The sequence below is a fragment of the Phyllostomus hastatus genome, unplaced genomic scaffold (assembly GCF_019186645.2).
Source record: "Phyllostomus hastatus isolate PE091 unplaced genomic scaffold, TTU_PhHast_1.1 phas_scaffold_193, whole genome shotgun sequence".
NCBI lineage: Eukaryota > Metazoa > Chordata > Mammalia > Chiroptera > Phyllostomidae > Phyllostomus > Phyllostomus hastatus.
This window is the reverse complement of record NW_025334015.1, coordinates 12,540,925-12,563,499: the sequence shown is the minus strand read 5'-3', so window position 1 is coordinate 12,563,499 and position 22,575 is coordinate 12,540,925. Positions and strand designations below refer to the sequence as shown.

Sequence of the window (22,575 nt, the reverse complement as noted above, 5' to 3'; positions counted from 1 at the left end):
TGTGGTCACCCTTAACCTTGTGGGTCACCCTTAACCTTGTGGACTGGCCTCCTTAGCCGCCCAGCATCACCCTTCAGTGCTGACACCCCTATTTATGGGTAGAGAAAAAGGCCTTCAACTAGCTCTGCACCCAGAAGCTACTTCCTTCAAGACAAATGAACTCCGTAAGGCATTGGTGAATCCTCTGTCCTCCCTCAGGGCCTTTTTCAGGAAACTAGGAGAGTATGTACTCACCACTGCTTGTGTCACTGTGAAACTGCAAGGGACAGGGACTCAGACCCCCCCCCCACACACACACCTGCTCGGAGCCCTCTCTGCTCCGTCTGGAGCCGGAAGATGGGTCCCTGGCCTCAGGGAATCTTCAGTCTAAGGCAAGGGCTAAGCCGCGCCAGCACAAGCTCCCAGTAACACCTGGTGCTGCGGGAATTTGAGGAAAAAGGAGGGAAGAGAAGGTTAAGAAGGATTTACCTGCATAAGATACAAAGATGACTTTCAGCAGTGGGGTTGCTGAAGGCAGATCTGAGAAAAGGGAGGGCCCTGTGGGCGGAGGGGACTGGGGGGCCCAGGCGAAGAGCTGGGAGAGCAGAGGGATCCTCCTCCCTTAGGCTGTGGGGGTTCCTGTGGGCGCAAGGGCTCATCTGCAACTTTCTGCCCAACTGGTAACTCCATCGGTGCCCGTGAGCCCAGCAGCGGGCAAGGCCCGTCTCCGCAGGCGCAGAGGCCAGGCTGGCCTGGTTGGGGCTGACCCCGCCTGCACCTCCTGGCGCCACTGGGCGGGTGCAAGAGGAGGCGGGGCACAGGCCAGGCGCTTCCGGGGAGGGGGCCGCTCCCTGGCCCACGCCTCACTTCCTCTCCGCTGGGGCGGCCAGCCCCGCGCCTGAGTCCGCAAGCTCCACCACAACTTGGTTCCCCCGCAGGTGAGCGCATGGAAGAGGTGGGGGGAGCGGCGGTGGGGGGGTGTGTGCTGGGGTCCAGGAACGGAGTGTGGGCAGCCTTGGGGCAGGCTGGAGCTGCGCCCCGCACTTGGCCCAGCCCCGGACACACTTGCCATCCGCCGCCTCCCTTCTGCCCCTTGACCTGCTGCCCCCGGCACCCAGAGCGCAGAAGCAAGATAGAAGAAGGGTCTCCGAGAAAGCTGTCACCATCCTGTCGCCAAGAAGCTGGTTCGGGAGCCTTCCTTGAACCGGAGGGCAGGGCTTGGTAGGGTTTCTCCCGCAGCCTCCCCTGCAGTGCTCACCGCTTTTCCCATTGCGCTTCTGATGGTCTCATGACCGAGTTCCTGCGGGAACAGGGCTTTCCTCAGGGCAATGACCTGCAGGCATTCCTTCCACAGTCATTTCACCAACATCTACCGAGGGCTGGGCACCGTAAAGAGCGCAGGAGTGCCACCACGGAACAGGACAGATTGACCTCCCTCCTGGAGACAGACGGGTGGGTGAGAAATCATAGCCCCGCCTGGCCAGTGCAGCTTGGAGAGGGGAAGTTCTGCAGCTGCCCTGGGGGGACCCAGGGTCAGTGATGACTGACTGTCACCGGAAGTCATATCTAGTTGGTTTTTAAACTTTTTTTCATGGCATACATTATAAATGTACCTCCTACGCAGATTTCGCACAGTGAACCTTTCTGGCCTGTGCCCCCTGCACCCAGAGTTTATAGAACACCGCCAGCTCTGCAGAAGCCCTTCTGCACCGAGCTTCTCCAGGCGCGGCTTCCACCCCAGCAGAGCTACTCTCTTGGCGTCCAGCCTCATCAAGTAGTTTTACTTGGTTTTGAACTTTTGATGCATGGAATCGTACCGTGTGCACTTTTTGCGTGTGGCGTTTTATACTGGACATGTGAGATTCACCCATATTGTACGTGGCAGGAATTCCTTCGTTCGCTCTGGCGTGCGATGTCGCACTGTACAGACAGGCCGCGGTTCATTTCTGCTGGACGCTGGGGCAGGGTCGGGCTGTTTCCAGCTTGGGATTGCTTTTGTTTTCCGTAGTGCTGCGAAGGCATTCTTGTGTTTGCCTTTCAGTGAGCCCATGTAAGCACTTCTGGAGTTTGTTCCTTGAGGGAAATTGCTGGGTGTGTCCGTGGTCAGCTTTCAAAACCGGTTGTACCGATTCACGTTTCTACCTGCTGTGTGTGAGTTCCCGTTCCTCCTCACCCTCACCCATATTTGATCCTATCTCATTCACAGCAGCCGCGCCGCTCGGGGTGTGGGCGGTGGTGTTGCAATGAGGGTTTAATTTGTGGTTACTGGTGACTAATGACCTGTGCTTATTTTTCCTGTCTATTAGCCATTTGGGTGTTCTCTTTTTGGTGATGTGTCTGTTCAGCTCTTCCATGCACTTTCTAATAGATTTTCCCTCTTTCTCTTGCCAGTTTGTAAGAGTTCTTAAATATTCGGAATATGAAATATTGATTGGATATGTAATTTTACGATATCTTTTTTCTCTCAGAAGATTGCCTTTTCACTGTCCTAATGACATCTTTTGATGAACAGAAGTTTTCCATTTTAATGTTGTCCAGTTTATTGGGGGTATTAAGTCCAGTTTGAAAAAACAATCTTTGAGGGAACTTGAAATAGGTGAAGGGGGTCAAAAGAGACCAACTTTTGGTTTTAAAATAAACAAGTCATGAGGATTCAATGTACACCATGGTGACCATGGTCAATACTGTACTGTATACTTGAACGTTGCTAAGAGACTAGATCTTAAAAGGTCTCATCACTAGAAAACAGTATTGTAACCATGTACGGCGTAGTAAGCAGACTTACCGGGATGGTCATTTCACAGCGTGTGTATACGTACAGGGTGGGGCAGAAGTAGGTTTACAGTTGTGAGTACAAACAAACACGGAGTTTGTTCTTGTATTTTTATTAGTTATTGTGTTACCTTCCATATGAACAACTGTAAATCTACCTGTATATTGAATCATTGTTGTACACCTGAAATTAACATAATGTCATATGTCTGTTATACCTCAATTTTTTGAAAATCAGGAAGATTTTTTTTAAAAAAGGAAGAAAAAATCAGGAAGACAATCAAAGTCAGAAAGATAATCTCCTGTACTCTCCTCTAAGAGCTTTATTGTTATTTTCATGTATAATTACTCTCCACTTGAACTTAATTTTTTGTATGCTATTTTGATAGGAATTATGTTAAATCTATAGATTGCTTTGGGTAGTGTGGACATTTTAATGATGTTAATTTTATTCCTATCCACGAGTGTGGTGTATGCTTCCATTTATTTGTATCTTCAGTTTCTTCCTCGTCTTACAATGTTTCAAGTGCAGGTCTTATACCACCTTGGTTAGATCTGTTCCCAGGTATTTTAATTTATTTTTTGATGCAATTGTAAATGGGATTGTTTTCTTTGTTTCTCTTTCTGATAGTTCATTATTGGTGTATAAAATGCAACCGATTTTTGAATATTTTGTACCCTGTTACTCTACTGAATTCATTTATCAGTTCTAGTAGGTTTTTTTGTGGAATCTTTAGGTTCTCTCTATATTTTCATGGCATCTGCAAATAAGGAGTTTTACTTCTTTCTTTCTTTCCAATTTGGATGTATTTTATTTCTTTTTTAATTGATTTTTTATTTTTATATTTATTAGGTTGAGAGAGAGAGAGAAAAGAGGGTCAGGAAGAGTGAGAGAGAAGAATGGGAGGATGGGGGGAGGGAGGGAAGGAGAGAGAGAGAGAGGGAGAGAGAGAGAGGGAGAGAGAGAGAGAGAGAGAAACTGATTTGCTATTACACCTATCCATGCATTCATTGGTTGACTTTTATATGTGCCCTGACCGGGGATCAAACCTGCAACTTTGGCATAACTGGATGATGCTCTAACCACCTGAGCTACTTGGCCAGGGCCCTTGTTTGTGTTTTATTTCTTCTTCTTGTCTGTTGTGGCTAGGACTTGTGGTACTGTGTTGAATAAAAGTAGTGAAAGTGGACATCCCTGTCTACTTCTTGATTTTAAGGGAAATGCTTTTAGTTTTCCCCCATTGAGTATGATGCTAGCTGTGGGTTGGTCATATATAGCCTTTATTATATTTAGGTAAGTTCCCTCTAGTCCCTGAGGGTTTTTAATTATAAATGGGTGCTAGATTTTGTCAAATGCTTTTCCTGCATGTATTGATAGGATTGTATGATTTTTATCCATCATTTTGTTTATGTGGTTAATTATTTGCAGATATTGAACAATCCTTGAATCCCAGGAATAAATCCCATTTGATCATGGTATGTGATCTTTTTAATGTATTCCTGGATTCGATTTGCTAATATTTTGTTGAGGATTTTTGCATCTGTGTTTATCAGGGATATTAGCTGATAATTTTCTTTCTTTGTAGTGTTTTTATTTGGTTTTAGAATCAGGATAATGCTGGCTTCATAAAGGAGTTTGGGGATCTTCCCTCTTCTTGAATTTTTTGGAATAGTTTGAGAGGGGTAGGCGTTCATTCTTCTTTGAATGTTTGGTAAAATTCGCCCATAAAGCCGTCCAGTCCAGGACTTTTGTTTGTTGCAAGTTTTTTGAATACTGCTGCTTTTTTGGATGAAATTGGTCTATGCAGATTTTCTGTTTCTTCTTGATTCAGTCTTCAAAGATTGTGCATTTCTAAGAATTTATCCATTTCTTCCCGATTGTCCAGTTGTTGGCATGTAATATAATCCTTTATATTTCTGTGGTATCTGTTGTTACTTTGCCTGTTTCCTTTCTGATTTTATTTGAGTTTCTTTCTCTCAAGTCAGGTTAAAGGTTTATCAATCTTGTTTATCTTTAAAAACACAGCTCTTGGTTTCATTGATCTTTTGCTTTTTTTTTTTTTTTGTTACATTGATCTTTTATATTTTTAAATTTAGACTTTATCTTACTTATTTCCACTCTGACTTTTATTATTTCCTTCCATTTACTGGCTTTGAACTATGTTTGTTTGGGTTTTTTTAGTTCCTTTAGGTGTAAGGTTTGATTGTTTATTTGAGGTTTTTCTTATTTCTTGAAGTGGGCCTGCATTCCTATGAAGTTTCCTCTTACGACTGCTTTTGCGGTGTCTCATAGACTTAGGATTATGGTGCTATCATTTTCATTTGTCTCAAGGTATCTTTTGATTTCTGCCTTTATCTCAAGGTCAGCCTGTTCATTGCTTTGTAACATGTTATTTAGCCTCAATGTGTTTGCGCTTTTCAGTTTTTTCCCTTGTAATTGATTTGCAGTTTCATACTATTCTGGTTGGGAAAGATGCTTCATATGATTTCAGTCTTTCTACAAAATTTATTGAGACTTGTTTTGTGCACTAAGTGATCTCTCCTGGAAAATGTTCTGGGTGCACTTTGTTCTGGGGTGAAATGTTCAGGAAATATCAATTAAATTTATCAGTGTAATGTGTCCTTTCAGGCTGCTGTTTCCTTCTTGATTTTCTGTCTGAAAGATCTATTCACTGATGTCGGTGGGGTATTAGAATCCCCTACTATGACTGTATTACTGTCGATCTCTCCCTTTAGGTCTATCAAGATTTGCCTTATATATTTAGGTCCTTTTACGTTGAGTGCAAAAAACAGCTTCCTATCTGCTTGGCCACTATGTCTCCAAAATCTCAATATATGACTATTACTAAATCTTTTGAAGATTACAGCATATTTGAGTGGAACAGTTCCACAGCCTCAGCTGCACAAGAACTGAAAAGTGACAGGGAAGGCGTGCCAGGGTTTCAGCCTCCAGGAAATAGACAGTCTCTGTGGCTAATTTGTCGTCTCTTGCTCAGCTATCCTCTGCAAAGATGGCGTCATTTCCTGTGTTTAAACCTTCCCCCATTCATCACAAGAGCTTATACCAACCCGCTTCCAGTGGCATCTGCTGTTGGGCAACTGGAGTTTTTCTTAGCCAATCAATGAAAAAAGGCCATTACCCCCAAATCAGCATGCATTGCCAGAAGGGCAGGTCATTGTATAAAATGAGAAACTGAAACTTTTAAATCTCCATCTGTTGAGTAGATTCAAGCATTATGTTAATTTTTGATCTTTAGGCTATCATTAAAATATCAAAAGGTTCTCCAGTTTGTAAGTGTAGCAAGGACAAATAACAAATTTTATAAGACAAAATGGAAAAATCTCTGAGTACTACAAAAGCCAAGTGAGAGTGTGTTTACTGCTTGGGGGTGGAAAGCCATATTTCTAACGGTTCAAAGGAAGATGTTGGCAGCCAGTAACCCCGGAGCAGGGAAAGGATTTCAAAACCTGGCGGAGGTTACCAGGCGTTGCCTGGCTTCACAGCACGGAGGCTGCCTGAACCCCTGAGACAAGTGGGGGGAGAAGCATATCCGTATGCTAGTGTTTGTCTGTTCAAGTCCCGGCTGGCTTAGCAGCGTCACTGCTTTCCTCTTTCAAGTGTATGTCTGACTCCTGTTCCCATTCCATCTCCTCTCTCTGCCCTTCTTGCTGCTGCAGTTCAAGTCCTTGCTTCTTCAACTTCGATGTATTTTCATGAGTGAACAGTACCTCTCATCTCACATTCACCAGCTAAGTAATGAACACAGCATTGCTGTCCGACACAAAGTGACATTCTTTGCATTTTGAATCCCCTTATTTCGCTGTGTCTGATGGTATGAGTTGCTTCTATGCTAATTCCCAGGGGGCTGGTTTTGACCTTTGCAGATTCGGCAAAGAACGAGGAAGCTGTTCTTCACCAGCCCTTCACCTCCGGCCCTTCACCTCCGGCCCTGTCTCAGACCAGGCCAGGCTCTGCTCCACGGGGCGTCCTCCCAGAAACCTAGGCTGAAAAAGCCGCTGCGGTCAGGGACATCCTGCTCACTGTGGTGGGAAGACAACGTGGCAGGTCCCGCATCCAAGGTATTCTTGGTCCTGTGCATTGCCGTGCATATTTAGAGGTAGTGTGACCATTCCTTCCTCCCAAAACCAAAACCCTCGTGGAATGTGGGGCAGCACCAATCTAAAGAGGAGTTTGGGGAGAACTGATAACAATATTGAGTCTTCTAAACCATGCACATAATATACCCCTCCAGTATCTAGATGATTTTTAAAGTTTTTAAAAAAAAAGTTTGTTTATTTTTAGGTACAGGGGAAGGGAAGGAGAAAGGGAGAGAAACATTGATCAGTTGCTTCTTGCACATGGCCTAACAAGGGGCCAAAGGCGTGACCCAGGCATGTGCCCTGACAGGGAAGGTGAACACCAGTGACCTTTCTCGTTGTGGGGTGGCGCCCAACCCACTGAGCCACACTGGTCAGGGTTCTAGATGATTTTATAATACATACTAACCCACACTATTTTCTGAGCATTATATGCTGTGCACCATTAGTACTTTATGTAAGTACTCATATAAGGGCTAAAGGCCACAGTTAATGAAAGGTGAGAACCCAGGCTGTGGCCTGCACAGGCTGCAGTCTTTGTCATTATGTGGCACCGCCTCCCTGAGCTGACAGCTGAGGGAGGAAGAGATGGGGGCATGGAGAGATGGGCGGGGACGGGGAGTGAGGAAGCAAACTACACAGGGTAAGGCCAACTTAGAGGAAAAGTTTCCCAAGATTTTTTCCATGTGTTCTCTCTTTTCTGCCCCGTGTCTGTCTGTCTGGATACAAAATAATTTGTCCAAATAGCAACTGCCCTCCCATTTCAGCTTTAACAGGAGGCCCCTGTGAAGAGCCAGTGGCCCTTCCCCGGATCCCGAATGCACGCCAGGCCCGGTGGAGCAGAGAGCAGGCGCCCTCCTGGTCATGCTGAGCTCATATGCTGTACGTCTGGCCATACCACTCAGGCTCCGGTTTACCTAGAACCTGCCCCAATCACAGCGGTATCTCTCCCAGGAGGGTTGAGGGGCCCCCTAGAGGCTGAGCCTCCATCAGGCAATGGAAAGAAAGAACATCGGAGCCCACCCCTGGGTCCAAGAGTAAAGTAAGCACAGCTTTCATGACCCTCTCTCTGTCTCTTGTAGGATGGCTGTTCCGTGGGTTCAAGACTGGGTCCCCTCCCTTCTCCCATGTCACCAATGCCTGGTCTCCGGGGGTTAGTTTTCAGCCTAACACTATGGCATCGCCCACCTCCTTCCCAGCTTCTGGCTCCAGGTCCAAGAAACCTTTGGGCAAGATGGCTGGTGAGTGGAAGCAGAGTCCTGTTGCTGTTCCTGCTCCCCCTCCCCTTCGCCCTTCTCTTCTCCCCCTTCTTCATATTGTTATACCAAGGTGTATTTTTAAATTGAAATGTGATTGACATGAAACATTATATTAGTTTCAGGTTTACAGCATGCTTCACTATGTATATTGCAAAATGACCGGCACAAATAACAGATGTCTAGTTGACATCTGTTAGCATGCAGAATATCTGTCCTGTGTAGAACACTTACAGTATTATTAACTACATCCACTTGCTGTACCCTACATCTCAGGACTCACAAAGCAGTCAGCATTCTTCTGTCTTCAGGAAAACTTTAAGGTAGTGGGGACTTTGGACAAGTCCTGAGGACGTGCCCAATAGCTGGGCCGGAGGTCTGTAAGTCAGGCGGTATTGGCCAGTGCAGGAAGATGGGCTGGATTCCTGGGCCGGGCTCCTCTCTGCGGCAGGGAGGAGGAGGCCTGGGGAGAATCAGCCCCGAGCAGAGTTTCTCTCGCAGGCTGGCTCAGGCAGGCCCTGTCCAAGAAGCCCAACAAGATGCCTGCGTCCCAGAAAAGCCTCCCGAGTGACGCTCTGCCAGGGTGCTCACGGGACAATGCCCTGCCACCGTGCTCGCAGGATGACCCCCCACCACGGTGCCCCCAGGACCACCCCCCATCGTCGGGCCTCAGCTCAGCGGCATTGGCGGAGTCTCCCGCCCTGCCACCTGCACAGGAGGGTGCCACCAGCAGCAGCAGTGGTGGCCGCTGGAGCAGGGACTACGACGTGTGCGTATGCCACAGCGAGGAGGACCTGGCGGCCGCACAGGAGTTGGTGGCCTACCTGGAGGACTGCTCCGCCAGCCTGCGCTGCTTCCTGCAGCTGCGTGATGCGGCCCCAGGCAGCGCCATTGTGTCTGAGCTGTGCCGGGCGCTGGACAGCAGCCACTGCCAGGTGCTGCTCATCACTCCTGGCTTCCAGCGTGACCCGTGGTGCAGGTACCAGATGCTGCAGGCCCTGAGCCAGGCCCCGGGGGCCGAGGGCCGCACCATCCCCCTGCTCACAGGCCTGGCCAGGGACGCCTACCCGCCCGAGCTGCGCTTCATGTACTTTGTGGACGGCCGGGGCCCAGAACGAGGCTTCCGCCAAGTCAAGGAGGCCATCCTGCGCTGTAAGCTCTGCGTGGAGGGGACCAGGAAGGGGTCAGCATCTGATCTGCTTGGGCGCTCAGGAGACAGCCCCTGTCGCCCCGTAGTTCAAAATGCAGGCTCCGAAAGCATTGTTTTTTGGGCAGTGACTTAATGCTTCTGTGCCTGGTTTTTCTCATTGGGAAAATGAGAATGGTACCGTGCACCTCTATATGGGTATGTGCTAAGTTGGCCTTGGGAGCAGGGCCTGGCAGGAAAGCACTGGTAGCAAGGCACACAACAAGTCCTCCATAAGCTTAGCCATTATTAGCATTTTTAGTATATTCATAGTATGATTTCCCTCACGGAGGCCAGGTTGGAGATGTCCTCCAAGAGCTGGGAAGATGCCAGGGGGAACACTGGTGTAGTTAGGCAAAACGGTGCAAACTAGTAGGGAAGAATGGCCTCCAATCGAGTGCCCAGGGGAGGGCGTTATATGACAGTGGGCTGGGAAAGAAAATCCGTAAAAGGTTAGAAGAGGCGGAGACCTGTTGAGGGAAGCAGATGCCGGGTTTGAGGAGCATGGCAGGCCCTGTGATTCTGTTTGGTCTCTTTCAGATCTGCAGACGCTCAGGTGACACTTCTTATGTCACGGCGAGACCCAGAAGGCTGGCGCAAAGCTGGAAATCAAGTTAGAGAGCCCATGGCCTTGGATCCAGCAGGTGTGACAGGGCCTGAGGAGCTGGAGCTGGCAGCACTTTCCACGTGATCTGGGATCAGATTGCCTAGCAGGCTTCCATTATTGCTGGGGACTCCCCAGGAAGGCCCTGAGGAAGCTGGGGATTCCCCCAGAAAGGTCATGAGGAAGCTGGGGACTCCCCAGGAAGGCCCTGGCACAGCCAGAAACTGGAGGTGGTAGGAGGAGGTGCTGATAACAGGATGACCACCAATGTTTTGCCTCCTTATTGGATGTGAGTCTGACGCATCCCCAGGGCTTCTTCCCCTGGAATCAGGCACAGGTGTAGAGATGCATCCCTCCTGAACAGGTGACTCACCTGATGCATCAGCCAGAAGCCTAGAGTACATGTTTCAGCATGGACGGTTTTTCTGGTTGCCTGATTGCCTGAAGAAAGCCCTGGAACAGATGCCAGGAGAAAGCCAAAGGTATCAAGTCTTTCATACTCTGCTGCCATTCTCCTTCCCTTCATTCACTTCAGAAAGCTACATGAAAAATAACACTCAACATTGTACCGTATTTATTTTTACTGCACGCATGTTAAAGACTCAACCTGGAAACCTTCCTGAACAGACAGGAGAAGACTGGGAGTAGGTGGGGTGAGGAGAAGGAAAGCTCAGACCTTTTACCTTGGATCAAAAGCCCACCCACCGATGCTTTGACATACGGGGGCCTCACGGGGATCTGGCTGGAGCCTGTGCTTTACTGTGTCTTCTTCGCTGCTGCACTGCAAGAGCCAGCATTCTTCTGGCAGGTGACTGCGCCTTGAACGACAGGCAAGGTTTCGTTCATCTGTTCTCGGTGAAAGTTGGTTGTTGAACTGAAACGAATTTTTGTTCCACCAATGTGTACCTCTGTGCTTCTCTCACTCCCCGCTCCTTACACTGAAAAATATTTATACATATATATATTTTTGTAACGGAGATGCAGTGGGCATGTGACATGATACTAGTTTCAGGTATAGGATTCGATATTTGTATATATTTTGAAAAAAGTTGTATTTTTAAGTATGAATTATTTTATTACATACAAAGGGACTAAAGCATACTACAATGTACATTCATGTGCCTTCCACCCAGCTTGGGAAGCAAAACATGACAATCCTGGGGTGCTCCCTTTGTGCCCTTAATTATCTTCCTCTTCCTCTCACCAGAAATAACCACTACTCTACATCTCTCACCGTTGTCTAGAAATTTATTACACACATATGCTTCCCGGACAACATGCTCCTTTTATATGGTTTGAATCTGTACATAAACAGCGTTGTGATGTGCTCTGCTGTCCCTTTGTTTGTCGCATGGGTAAGACTGAACCACGCGAAGGCACGTGACTGCAGCCAGTTCACTCGCAGTCCGCCGCGCACATGCACCACTGTCGAACCACGGGCTCTGTCGCAGATGGACGTTTGGTGTTCCTAGTGTTCTTGCTATTAAAAAGAAGGGGCTTTTTTGAAAAAAAAAAAGTGAACATTTTTGTACATGTCTCCATGAGCATGATTTTCGAGGATTTAGCCTGGATGGGGAACAGCTGGGTAGTAAAGAAGACACATGTTTAGTTTTGGTAAAAGATACCAGATTTTCTTCTAAATTAGTCATGGCAATTTATGTTCCTACAATTCGTGTATGAGTTCCCACGGTTTGATGTTCTTGCTAACACTAGAATTATCAGATTTTAAAATGTTTGACAATCTGGTGGGTGAAAACTGGTATCCTATTATCATAATGTTCGTATTTTCCTTACTTTTTAAAAAATTAATTAAAAATTTTTTTTTGTACGGAGAGGGTAAGGGAGGGAGAAAAAGAGAGAGGGAAACATTGATGTGCAAGAAATATGATTGGTTGCCTCTCATGCCCCCGGACCAGAGACCTGGCCCACAACCCAGGCACATGCCCTGATCAGAAATTGAACCAGCAACCTTTTGGTTCATGGACTGGCACTCAATCCACTGAGCCACACCAGCCACAGTGTCCTTTTTACCTTTTTCATGATAATCTGATGAATGAGTTCCTATATGATGATAAATCCTAAACCCAGCTTTAACAATTACCAACTCAGAGTTAAACTTATATCAGCAATTACCCTACTCATTTCCTTACCCACCCCCCCGTTTTCCAAAGCAAATCCCAAGCATTATTTTATTCCTCTGTATTTAAGTATGTATCTCTAAATTATTAGAAGTTTTTGAAAAAATAGGACGATATGATGGTATCTTTTAAAGGATCTTATTTTTTTTTTAACATAAAAACTTTTACCTATTACTTTGCAGTCTGTGTTTTTGTGTGTTATTGAGAAAATCCTTCCTTACTCAGAAGAAGACATTTTCTTTCAGAAGTACTTCACATGCAGGTCTTTAACGCACTCATGTTTTCTTTGGGTTTCTTTTTGTTGCTGTTGCTCTTGGCTTGTAAGTCAGAAATCTGTTTCCCCCCATTTGAACAGCTGATATTTACTAATTAGTCCATCCTCTCCCCCAACTGACTGCAATGTCACTGCTTGTCCTGTGTGGCCTAGTCCTGGGTTCTCCGGTCAACCCCATTTCTGTGTTTGTGTCTCCTTGTCAGTGGCACGTGGCTTATTATGGTTTTTAAAAAACCTTGCTAATTTGTGCATCAGTCCGTGCTACTCTTCTCATCCATCAAAATCACTGTCTTTTCTTGTTCCTTTAGGTTCATAGAAATTGTTTCTTCAGTTTCTAGGAAAATGCCTGTTTTGCTTTGTTTTTTTCTATTGGGCTGACAGAGTTGAGAGATTCATTTGGGAGTTGAGAAAAATAGATTTTCTTATGATATTTCATGTTCTTAAAAATGGTATGTGTCCATTTTTTGATGTCTTTAAATGTATTTCAGTAAAGCTTTATGATCTTTTAACAGGTTGGTCAGTCACATCTTTTATTAGATTTCTTCCTTAGTACATCATATTTTCTGTTGCTACTGTAAATATTTTTAAATTACATTTTTTTATCTGTTACTGATAGAGAAGGTTTATACAATTTATTTTGCATACTAATCTGATAGTAATCAACCCACTGAATTATTTATTCTCTAAAGCCATAGATTTGGTTGAGTTTCTGTAAGACAGTCATAAAATATGAAAACGAAAACTTCTTGTCCTTCTGTGCAGCCCAGGACCACCAGTAAAATGCCAAACATGACCCCGACGGCCATGTTTGCCTTCATGATTTGGAAGGGAAAACTTCAAACATTTCACCATCAAATGTAACATTTGTTGTAGGTTTTTGGTTTGGTACATATCTTTTAAAAGTTGTAAGTATCCTGCTGTTTCTAGTTACTTCTCTGGAATGGGTTTTAAATTTAATCTAAAATTCCCACATCTACTGAGGTGATGTGTTTTCCCCCCTTTTAATCAGCTGATGCAGTGAATAAAATTGGAATGTTTTCTAATGTTAAGCCAGCCTTACATTCCTGGGGTGAACTCAACTTGACCGTGATGTTTTTAATATCTTTGTTATGAGCCGCAGGATTCGGATTGCCAGCGTGTTCATTAGGATTTTACATCTGTGTTCACGTGTGGGATTGGCTCGTATTGCTCTCATTATCCCTCTCTGGTCATGTTACCAAGGTTGTACCAGCTTTATAAAACAGTTGGGGAGTGGTCCCTTTTTCCTGATGGAAGAGTTTAAACTTGGAATTAGTCATTCCTTAAATGTTTGGTAGACTCATCTGTAAATCCATTTGGCCTAGCATTTTCTCTTTGGGAGACTGAAACTGAAACTTCAATGTCTTAAGGAGTTATAGATCTATTTATTTCTTCTGGAGTCAGTGTGGCCTGGAGTAAGAAGTCAATAAAGCACACAAGAGCAGCTTGAACAGATTTTTCAGTTTGAATTCCCTGGATCACATAGACAGTATGAATCTAAATTCTAATCCTATGTGAAGATGGGCCTGTGGTCATACCTTGGCAGGCGATTTTTTCTCTTTACTCCAGAGCCGGATGTTGAGGCAGATAAGTTTACTAAATATCTTGTCTCCTTTAGTGGGGCAGCTTTTGTTTTATTCATTTTTTAAACAGTTAGCCCTTGTATTGAGGTGGCGGCCCTTCAGAGACCTCTCTGGGGACTTCTCTCTTCCAGTTCCTCACCTGGCACAAGCTCAGGTCTTGTTTCCTGTACCCGAAACATCACATTTAAAGGCCAAGGCTCTAGATTTTTCGAAACCAGTGATCACTCTTAGAACTTCAGTTTCTATATTCAGTTTCTAACGTTACGTAAATTCGTGCTCCCACATTTTTCATTTCAGAAATTTTTTTCTTGTGAGAGCTGTAAAGTAACCAAAAGGATGTTTTTAATAGTGCGTCTGGAATTGCAGGTGTTTTTTGCTGAACTGTTTTTCGGATATCTAGTTTGTTATAATGCCTGAAGTGGAAGTGTTTAATCCTTTAAAAAAAGATTTGGGAGAAGTTTTGAGATTCAAGAAGACTGAAGGGGGTTGATGCTTACAGAGCCTAGGGTTTTCCAATAATAACCTCCTAATACCGCACCCTCCATTTGAACTTGTGATGACAGGAAATGGTCCACATCTGGGCTGTTCAGTGTAGTAGCCACTATTCATATGTGTCTCTCAAGCACTTGAAACGTGGTTGCATGACTGAGGAGCTGAATTTTTAGTTTTACTTAATCCTAATGAAGTTAAATGTAAATAGCTACACGTGGCTAGTGGCTACTGGATGGGTAGTGCAGAGCCTTCTGATGTTTCCCAAGGAGCTGAACTGAAAACATTAACTGACAAAGGCCTCTGAAGCCAAACAGTGATCCCTAGTGTTGGTGAAGGTCCCTTTCACTCTGCCAGCTGGTATTCTAGTAGGTCCTCTGATAGCTGAGGCTTCTGTGAGCTCATCCTTCCCTTGAGCCAGGGCTTAAGACTAGAATTCTGACCTTATGGATATTTGTTTTAAAGATGTTATTTATTTTTAGAGAGATGGGAAGAAACAGCAACATGTGGTTGCCTCTTGCACGCCCCCTACTGGGGACCTGGCCTGCAACCCAGGTGACTGGGAATCAAACCAACAACCCTTTTGCTTGCAGACCAGCACTCATTCCACTGAACCACACCAGCCAGGACTGTGTCCTTATCACTCAAGTTTTAGCTCAGTGTTATCTTCAGAGAGGCCCATGACCACCTTGTCTAAAGTCCTCCCTATGCCCAGCTCTGTCCCATTGCCCTGTTTATTCTATAAATAACACAGTAATCATTACCTGAAAGTATAATGTTTACTTCATCTCTACTTGAATATGAATTCTATGAACATAGAGATGTCTTCTGTCTTATTGAAGACAAACTGAGTGTCTGGCAAGTAGGGATGGAGGCCTAGAGAGGGTAAGGGACTTCCCCGACGTTGCACAGCTAGGTAACATTGGGGCCAGGCTCCATGGCTCCCAATTCAGAGCTCTTTTTGTTAAAACATAGCTACTCTGCTCAAATTCTCTTTCCAGGTGCAAGGAAGCAAACTTAAGAAAAAATGGAGGAAGGGGACAAAAACAAGAGGAAGGAAGGAAGGAAAAGAGAAAGAGCATATACACTTAGGTTTTCATAAGACCGGGCAGGGCCTGCTGGTTCTGAGCTGGTTTTGCTGTTGCCATTTTGCCCCGGGACATTTTGTTTTGGGGTTGCACACAGTTTACAGCCTACTGTATATTTCCAGAAGGTGAGGGGTGTACCCAGGAAACTTGTGGACAAACAGCAAGTGTTTGTGGTTGAAGATAATTACTCCAGATCCTAAGCTTTCCCTACTTATGCTCTTTGCTTCACAAAACTATTAGCCTTTTATCCAACTCATCATATATGAGTATATTTCTGGTAGAAATAATCAACCCCAAAGCAACTGGCGTTGACATATAGTACACTTCATGATTTACTGACTGAAAATTGCACCCACCATTATTTTGTCTGAAAAAACAAACTCAAAATAAAATCGACGTTGGCAAAAATACTAGAATTTTTTACCAAAACTTGCTGTACCCACTCTTGACAAGATTTAGATCTGTGAAATAACACCAAGGGAAAGGGGGCTGGTCAGAAATAGTGGGTACAAAAGAAAGCAGAAACTATAAATAAAATGTTTATATGTTCCCCTCCCCCCCCCCAAAAGAAGAAATCTAATAGACGAATCATATTCATGCTGCAAATCACACCTCGGAGTCGCATAGCAGACACGCGGGCAAAAGAGGTACAGAGGAGGCAGAGGCCCCCAGCCCGCAAGAAGAGCGGCAAGTGACGGAAATGTAGTGCCGCCCGTGTTTACTCACCTTTCTATTCTGCAAGGACTGAATCTACAAAGAACTGAACGCAATGAAGATTCTGTAAAATGGATGTAAGGCAGAGGATTTAAGTGTTCTCTATAAAAATAAAAATCGACTAAGAAATGGGATAAGCTCAACAGATTAGTTTCAGAAGCAGTCCTTCCACGTTAACTAATCAGTGTTGGTATAATTTTTGTTACAATGTCGGTATCCGAATAAGGTGTCAAAGCCTTCAGCTCCCGACGCGGGCGGCTGGGCAGCCCTCTCCCGCGCAGCACCGCTAGCCCACCCGTTTAGGTGCTCGTTCTCTTTTTCTCCTCTCTCAGCGCCTGCCTCAACTCCGGTGGGCCCCCGCTAGGCGACCGGGGCAGCACCTTGGGTGAAAAACGTCCATCCGGACAAGTCACGGGGTAGGAGAGCCGTCAACGCCAGAGCACGGAGGGAGTTGTAGTTGCGGCCTGTGACGCAGGTGGGCGGGGCGCATCTGGGGTCTGCGCAGGCGCACTTCCCGGCAGGCAACATGGCGGATGCGGCACCTCCGCCGAGCAAGAGAAAGCGCGAACTGGCTGCTGCGGGGGCGGAGGCCTCGGGCACAGAAGACGAGACGGCCAAGGTAGCCGGCGTTGGGAATGGCACCTCGGCCCCTGTCCACTTTCCTTTCTCCGGCTTTAGAGTGAAAAAAGTGCTGAAGGAGTCCGCACGGGACAAGATCCTCTTCCTACACGGCAAGGTACGAAGGGCAGCGCTGGGCGGGGACACAGGTGTGTGACCCGTCACCGTCGGGAAGGCGGATCTTATCGGCGCTCGGCCGGGCGATACCAATCGCAGTGTTGGGAGGGGAGTGTGAGAAAGCGCAGTTCTGAAATTGCTTTGGGGCGGAGGGAGTGGAGGAGACGTGGTCACCTCTGGAGTTAAGGAAATTTAACTCCTGTAGGGCTGATTTTCCTAATTCCTCCTTCGCTAAAAATAACCACTAACGCTTAATAGGGCGTATTGCATATTTTTAAAAAATCACGTTACATTCTCCAAGTCATTCATCATTTATTCATTCAACCTGTAAAGGTGCTAGAACCCAGTAAATGTGGCTGGACTGTCTTGCTCTTGTTTGCCTCTGGGAACGACAAGAGACTGTAGGAGATATGATCCCTGCTGTACGGGACTCCAGCCCTAACAGAGGAGAGAGTTTATTAAATGAGTAATTCAATTCTACATACCATGCACTGTCAGGCCGGCGCTGAGCTAGGTACTGGGTATGTAGAGATCAAAGTTACCATCCTGGAGCTTCAGGAGTGCAGAGTATCTTGGAGCAGGCAGATACACACAGCTGGCTCTGCTCTCCAATGCCACCTGCTCAGCTCTCTAGCGGGGACTGGGAGAGACTGGAAACCATCGCAACAGTTGAGGAGGCTTAGCCAAGGACTGGTCTTAGGGTTGCCCAGAACTCCTAGCAGGAGCTCTCATTTGGGAGGATCAGGGGACCACGCTTTTCTCTGTGTCTCTTGTTTTAAACAAGGTTTTGTCTGGTTCTCTCAGCCCCATCTCTCCATCTGCAGCACCTGCTTGGGTTTAGCCATGAGACCAATTGAGGTAGGAGTTAGTTGGGGTGCCCAGGTTCTGGTTTCATTTTCAATATTGACTGTCCAGGTGACCTTGGGCAAATTATTTAATCTCTCTAGACCTCCATGTCTTCATCTGTGAAATATGGAGAATTTAACAGAGGCCTTGTGAGCTTAAACTGAAGATAGCTGAGAAGCTTTGCATCTTTTAGAAGAAAGGTGTGAGCACTGCCACAAGGGTGATGATTCCTCCTCTGGGAGGAGAAACATCAGTGCCACTGGCTACACTTGCCCAGAGGGAAACTACAGGGAAGGAAATCCCAAAGGTTGGGAATTCAAGGCCCTTGGGAGTTTGTTCTCCAGGCTTCACCTGTGTCTCTGCCCACAGGTGAATGAGGCCTCTGGGGACGGAGAGGATGCCATTGTGATCCTGGAGAAGACACCATTTCAGGTGGATCAGGTGGCCCAGCTCCTGATGGGCAGCCCTGAGCTCCAATTGCAGTTCTCCAATGATATTTACAGCACCTACCACATGTTTCCTCCAAGGCAGCTGAGTGGTGAGCTAGTGGTGGCCCAGGTGGCTGCCTGTGGGGAGGGTGGCACGGTGGGGAATTAGGGAGGGGATGGCTGCTCTCCATAACTGATTTGCGTGTTCTAGTGCAGTAGTTCTCAAAGGAAGGTAGGGGGGATTTTGTCCTTCCGGGAGACATTTGGTAATCTCAGAAGACAATTTTTGGCTGTCAGAATGGGGGAGGTAGGGTTCCTGCTGGCCCTCGGAGGGTAGAGGCCAGGAATGCTGCTAACTATCCTATAAAACACAGGACAGGTCCCCACAACAAGAAATGTCAATAGTGCCGAGGTTGAGAAACTCTGCTCTGGTGCAGTATTTTCTTTTGAAGAAAATTATATGACTTTATTGAAGGATATAGAAGAAGACAAAAATGAGTGGAGAGATACCATGTCATGATAGGAAGACAATCCTATAAATATGTCAACTCTATCCCCAGTTACTCTGTAAATTACACGTCACCCCTGTTAAAGCCAAGCATGGTGGTTTTCCGTAGAAACTGACACACTCATCCTAAAATCTAAATTAAAGAGTGAAAGGCCACGAAGAGCCAAGAAAATTCTGTTGAAGAAAAATGGGCACGTGCTGGGGCTAAGGAAGACACTTAGCACACCAGACTTCTGATTCTCGCCCAGTCGTATATGGGAGCTTGGTGTGTGATGAGCTTGCTTTTAAATCAGAGGGTAAAGGGCAACCTAATCAATGCACAGCATTGGAGCTATCAAGATGGAAAAAGGAAACCAGAACCTTATCCTACATCATGATCCAGAGTAAATTTAGGTGGACCAAAGATTCTATGTGAAAAAATTTTAGAGGAAAATTAGACTTATCTTTATGATCTTAGATTAGAAAACTATTTGTCAAGGACCAAAACACACAAAGCCTGAGGGGAAGACTGGTAAATGTGACATTAGAAACCTCTGTACTAGAAAATATGCCGTGAGAAAGGTTAAGAGACAGCTAGGGAGAAGCTGTTTGCCAACCTAGAAAAGTGACAATTATTAGTATATAGAATATTTAAAAATTCCCTACGAGTGAGTAGGGAAAAAAACAAACAGAAAAAATGGGCTAAAAAAACATAAAAGCAATTCAAAAGATTTGTAAAAGCAAATCACCAAAATTGTATATTTTTATGTTCAAGGTCACTAGTAATGAGAGTAGGCACATTGGAATCGTGAGATACCATTTCACACCCAGCACAGGTGCTAAAATTTAAAGTCTGTAGGTTAGGCACTTTTCAAAAAGAGGAAATGGAAATTGTGCGGCACTAGTCATTTATTCCAGCCACAGGAGGCAGCGCGCCTGGAGGGAGCGCTTGGGTCGTGGCTGCTCAGCCCAGGTTGTCCAGGAAGTGGTGGCAGCAGCAGAGGCCAGCCCAGAGTGCCACCAAGGCCACCTGACACCTGCTGTCGTCCTTCCTCCTTTCCCTTTACAATGCATACGCTGGATTTAGGAGGCTCCTGAGATTTGCCCTGCCGGGTGTACTGTGGGTATCCTTGGTAGGGGTACCCCTGATGGGTGGGTAAGGTCCTGCCACAGGTCCTGGGGGACAGACCTTTGGCCCTGTTGGTGGTTGTGGATAAGGTGTGTGTGGGGCTGTTGGACTGGGGCCCAGATATGGTGGAGGGTTCCCTTAGTTCACTATGGACCCGCAGAATGTACCGCTCCAGCAAAGGCCTGGCACCTGTCTGGTTGAGAAGGGAGGGACAGGACTAGGTGGGACCGCACAGATGGCGCCACACCTGCCTGGGGGTGAGTGAGGAACCGTGGCACCTCTGGTGTAGTGTGTTAGTGTGACTCATGGGAGAGAACGGGTTCGTCTACTAACTGAATAGTAACGATTGTCAACACTTACTGAATCCTTACTATTGTGCTAGCCACCATTCTAAGTGTTTTACATGTATTATTGTATTTTATTCTCAAAATTGCCCTGTTGTGCCAAGACTTTCCAGGCGAGGGAACTGAGGTTTTGAAAGGCTGAGTGACTTGGCCGCCAGCACACAGCCAGTGGGCAGCAGAAACACCGAGGTCTTCTCGTAGATGAGGACTTGCTCCCCACATTGCTGTGAAATGAGCCGGGTGCTGCAAAGGCCGTCTGCTTCCCTGAGGGAACTCACTTCCCAGCAGGGACACAAGTGTGCTTGAGATGGGCAGGGACTCAAGGGTTAAAAGTCAGAGCTTTGTGTTTGATTGCAAGTGTTTTTTTAGCATATTAAAAAGGGGAAGAAGAATGCTCCATGCTAAAAGCCAGACATGATGTGAGCTTTCCCCTTTAGAGGGAAAATCCCTTTAGAGAGATTTAGTAGGCAGCTTTGTGAGAACTAGGGGTGGGGGCGGGGCTGGCTGACCTTGAAGGCTCCTTTCAAGCAGGAAAATCTGGGGTCTGCTTTGCAGCACGTGTCCTTCTGTCTCTATTTGCCTTCTGTCTTTCCAGAATTGTTTGGCTTTGCGGATATCTTGCTGCAGCCTTTCTGACAGACTTAGTCTTTCCCATACCCCAAGAAAGGGCTATTGTTGTCCTTCAGAAATATGTGTGAGACAAGCAAAGCTTTCTAAAGCAGCCTGGTCCTCCGCTGAAAGAGAGCCAGCTTGATTGGTTCAGATTGACAGAAATGGACAGCTGTATTTACTTTCCCTGGCACTGACATTTAAACAAATGTGTTCCTCAACTCGGAGTGCGGGAGCGTGACAGAAGGCACTGTGGCCAAACGGCACTGGGGCAGCCCCTGATGACAGGCCCTGGGGCTTTTATTCTACCGCCACCCCCGCCCATTGCCTCCCTCCCAGCGTCCCCACCCTCAGCCAAAATTAAGGTTCTCCACAGACCAACTCTGTAGAATTCACAGCCTTTCCTTATTTCGTTTTTCCAGAACTTGTGATTACTGCACACAAGTAATGCTGACCTCTCCTTGTCTTTCTTTTTGTCAGTCTCCCACCTCCCCCCACTGCAAAATAAGTACCAAAGGAGTCATCAGATGTCAGCTCACCACAGGCCCTGTCCCCATTCAGAGCCTAGTGTCCCTCTGCCTTTCCCTGGTACAGCCCGCTCCTGCCTGGATGCCTTGGATGTAGGCTCACCTTTTCCAGAGCGGCCTTCTTCCCATAAGCGTTAGTATATACACAGTGTGTTACACTATTATTTCCCCTGCCCACGTGAGGCGTGGTGATTTGGAAGTCATAACACTGTGCTTCAGAGCTCTGTGCTCCTCTCTCGTCCTGTTTGGCTGTACAGCCTGCCCCTGGACGATCTTCTGGTCAGGGTCTGGCAAACGGTTCGTGGAAAGGACCAGAGGGTAAATATTTCAAGCTTTATGAGCCACAAATGGTCTCTGTCACATATTCCTCCTTTTCTCTTTCTTTCCTTAAATTGATTTTTGGAGAGAGAGAAACATTGATTTGTTGTTTTCACTTATTTCTGCATTCATTGGTTGCTTCTTGTACGTGCCCTGACCAGAGATTGAACCTGCAACCTTGGCGTATTTGGCCGACACTCTGACCAACTGAGCTGCCCAGCCAGGGTGCATGCTCTCTCTCTCTCTTTTTAAACAACACCTTTAAAAATGAAAATGTCACTCTTGGCTGGGCCAGATTCGATCTTCTGGCCAGGTTGTCAACTCCTGACTAGACTTTCCCCACTCATAAGTGTGGTCTGTGGTCCAGCAGTATTTCCAGCACCTGGGAGCTTGTTAGACATGCGGAGTCTCAGGCCCTGCCCCAGGCCTCAGGCTCAGACTCTGCATTTTAGCGAAAACTCTGGGTGACTCACGCACACTAACTGGTCTTTAAACACATCTGTGTGCAGGTGATACCCATGTTTGCTTCTCTGTCCTGACCTTTCCAAGAACTCCAGGGTCATGTTATAATGAACACCTACTGGACATCTCCATGCGGAAGTCCCACAAGTGCTGCATAGGCAGAAATGTGAGACTCGGGTGTGTGAATGTGTTTCAAAGTACTTAGCACTTACTGAGTAGTAGCTGCGTTGTTTTTCTGATATGCTGGGCCCTCTGCCGGGTACTGGAGCTTCAGAGATGGGGAAGGCACCATCTGTGTTCTCAGTCCTGCTGTTATGAAAAGGGGAAGTAAAGTCAACAGGGTTTGGTCATTGCCTGGATGTAGGGGTCAGAGGCCACTTAAAGTTGGAGCATGTCAGGCCCACTTCCGGTTCCCAGCAGCCGACCCATATTAGGCACTCAATAAGTGGCTGCGGAAGCATAAAGCCACAAGCTGATCATATATACTTGTT

At 46.3% G+C, this 22,575-nt stretch overlaps 2 protein-coding genes across 4 annotated transcripts in view; both read left to right on the top strand.

Annotated features, from left to right (window-relative positions):
• The first annotated feature begins 774 nt into the window (after window positions 1–774).
• Window positions 775–11,805, top strand: LOC123832566 (TIR domain containing adaptor protein). 3 transcript variants are annotated; one of them, XM_045860286.1, is made up of 7 exons: window positions 820–917; window positions 1,334–1,431; window positions 6,637–6,831; window positions 7,617–7,731; window positions 7,932–8,090; window positions 8,607–9,257; window positions 9,832–11,805. In XM_045860286.1, the coding sequence occupies exons 5-7, from the start codon at window positions 8,024–8,026 to the stop codon at window positions 9,849–9,851; spliced, it is 738 nt and encodes a 245-aa protein (XP_045716242.1). In that variant the 5' UTR covers window positions 820–917; window positions 1,334–1,431; window positions 6,637–6,831; window positions 7,617–7,731; window positions 7,932–8,023; the 3' UTR covers window positions 9,852–11,805. The 3 variants fall into 3 exon arrangements, with proteins under 3 accessions (XP_045716241.1, XP_045716242.1, XP_045716243.1); XM_045860287.1 differs by lacking the exon at window positions 820–917 and adding an exon at window positions 2,021–2,130 and having other exon boundaries at window positions 1,364–1,431; XM_045860285.1 differs by lacking the exon at window positions 1,334–1,431 and having other exon boundaries at window positions 775–917.
• A 4,766-nt stretch (window positions 11,806–16,571) lies between these two features.
• The window catches only part of DCPS (decapping enzyme, scavenger), a 39,054-nt gene continuing 33,050 nt past the window's right edge, over window positions 16,572–22,575 (top strand). Inside the window, exons 1-2 of the mRNA XM_045860284.1 lie at window positions 16,572–16,935; window positions 18,150–18,318. Coding sequence (XP_045716240.1) covers window positions 16,726–16,935; window positions 18,150–18,318 — 379 coding nt within the window. The 5' untranslated portion in view covers window positions 16,572–16,725. The remainder of the gene's footprint in view (window positions 16,936–18,149; window positions 18,319–22,575) is intronic.

What these genes read in the sequence shown, in the direction of transcription:
- LOC123832566 (XM_045860285.1), top strand. Translation starts at nt 8,024, where the DNA reads ATGGCATCGCCCACCTCCTTCCCAGCTTCTGGCTCCAGGTCCAAGAAA. An exon ending in ACCTTTGGGCAAGATGGCTG is followed by an intron (nt 8,091 to 8,606) that starts GTGAGTGGAAGC and finishes TTTCTCTCGCAG; the next exon opens with GCTGGCTCAGGCAGGCCCTG. An exon ending in CAAGGAGGCCATCCTGCGCT is followed by an intron (nt 9,258 to 9,831) that starts GTAAGCTCTGCG and finishes GGTCTCTTTCAG; the next exon opens with ATCTGCAGACGCTCAGGTGA.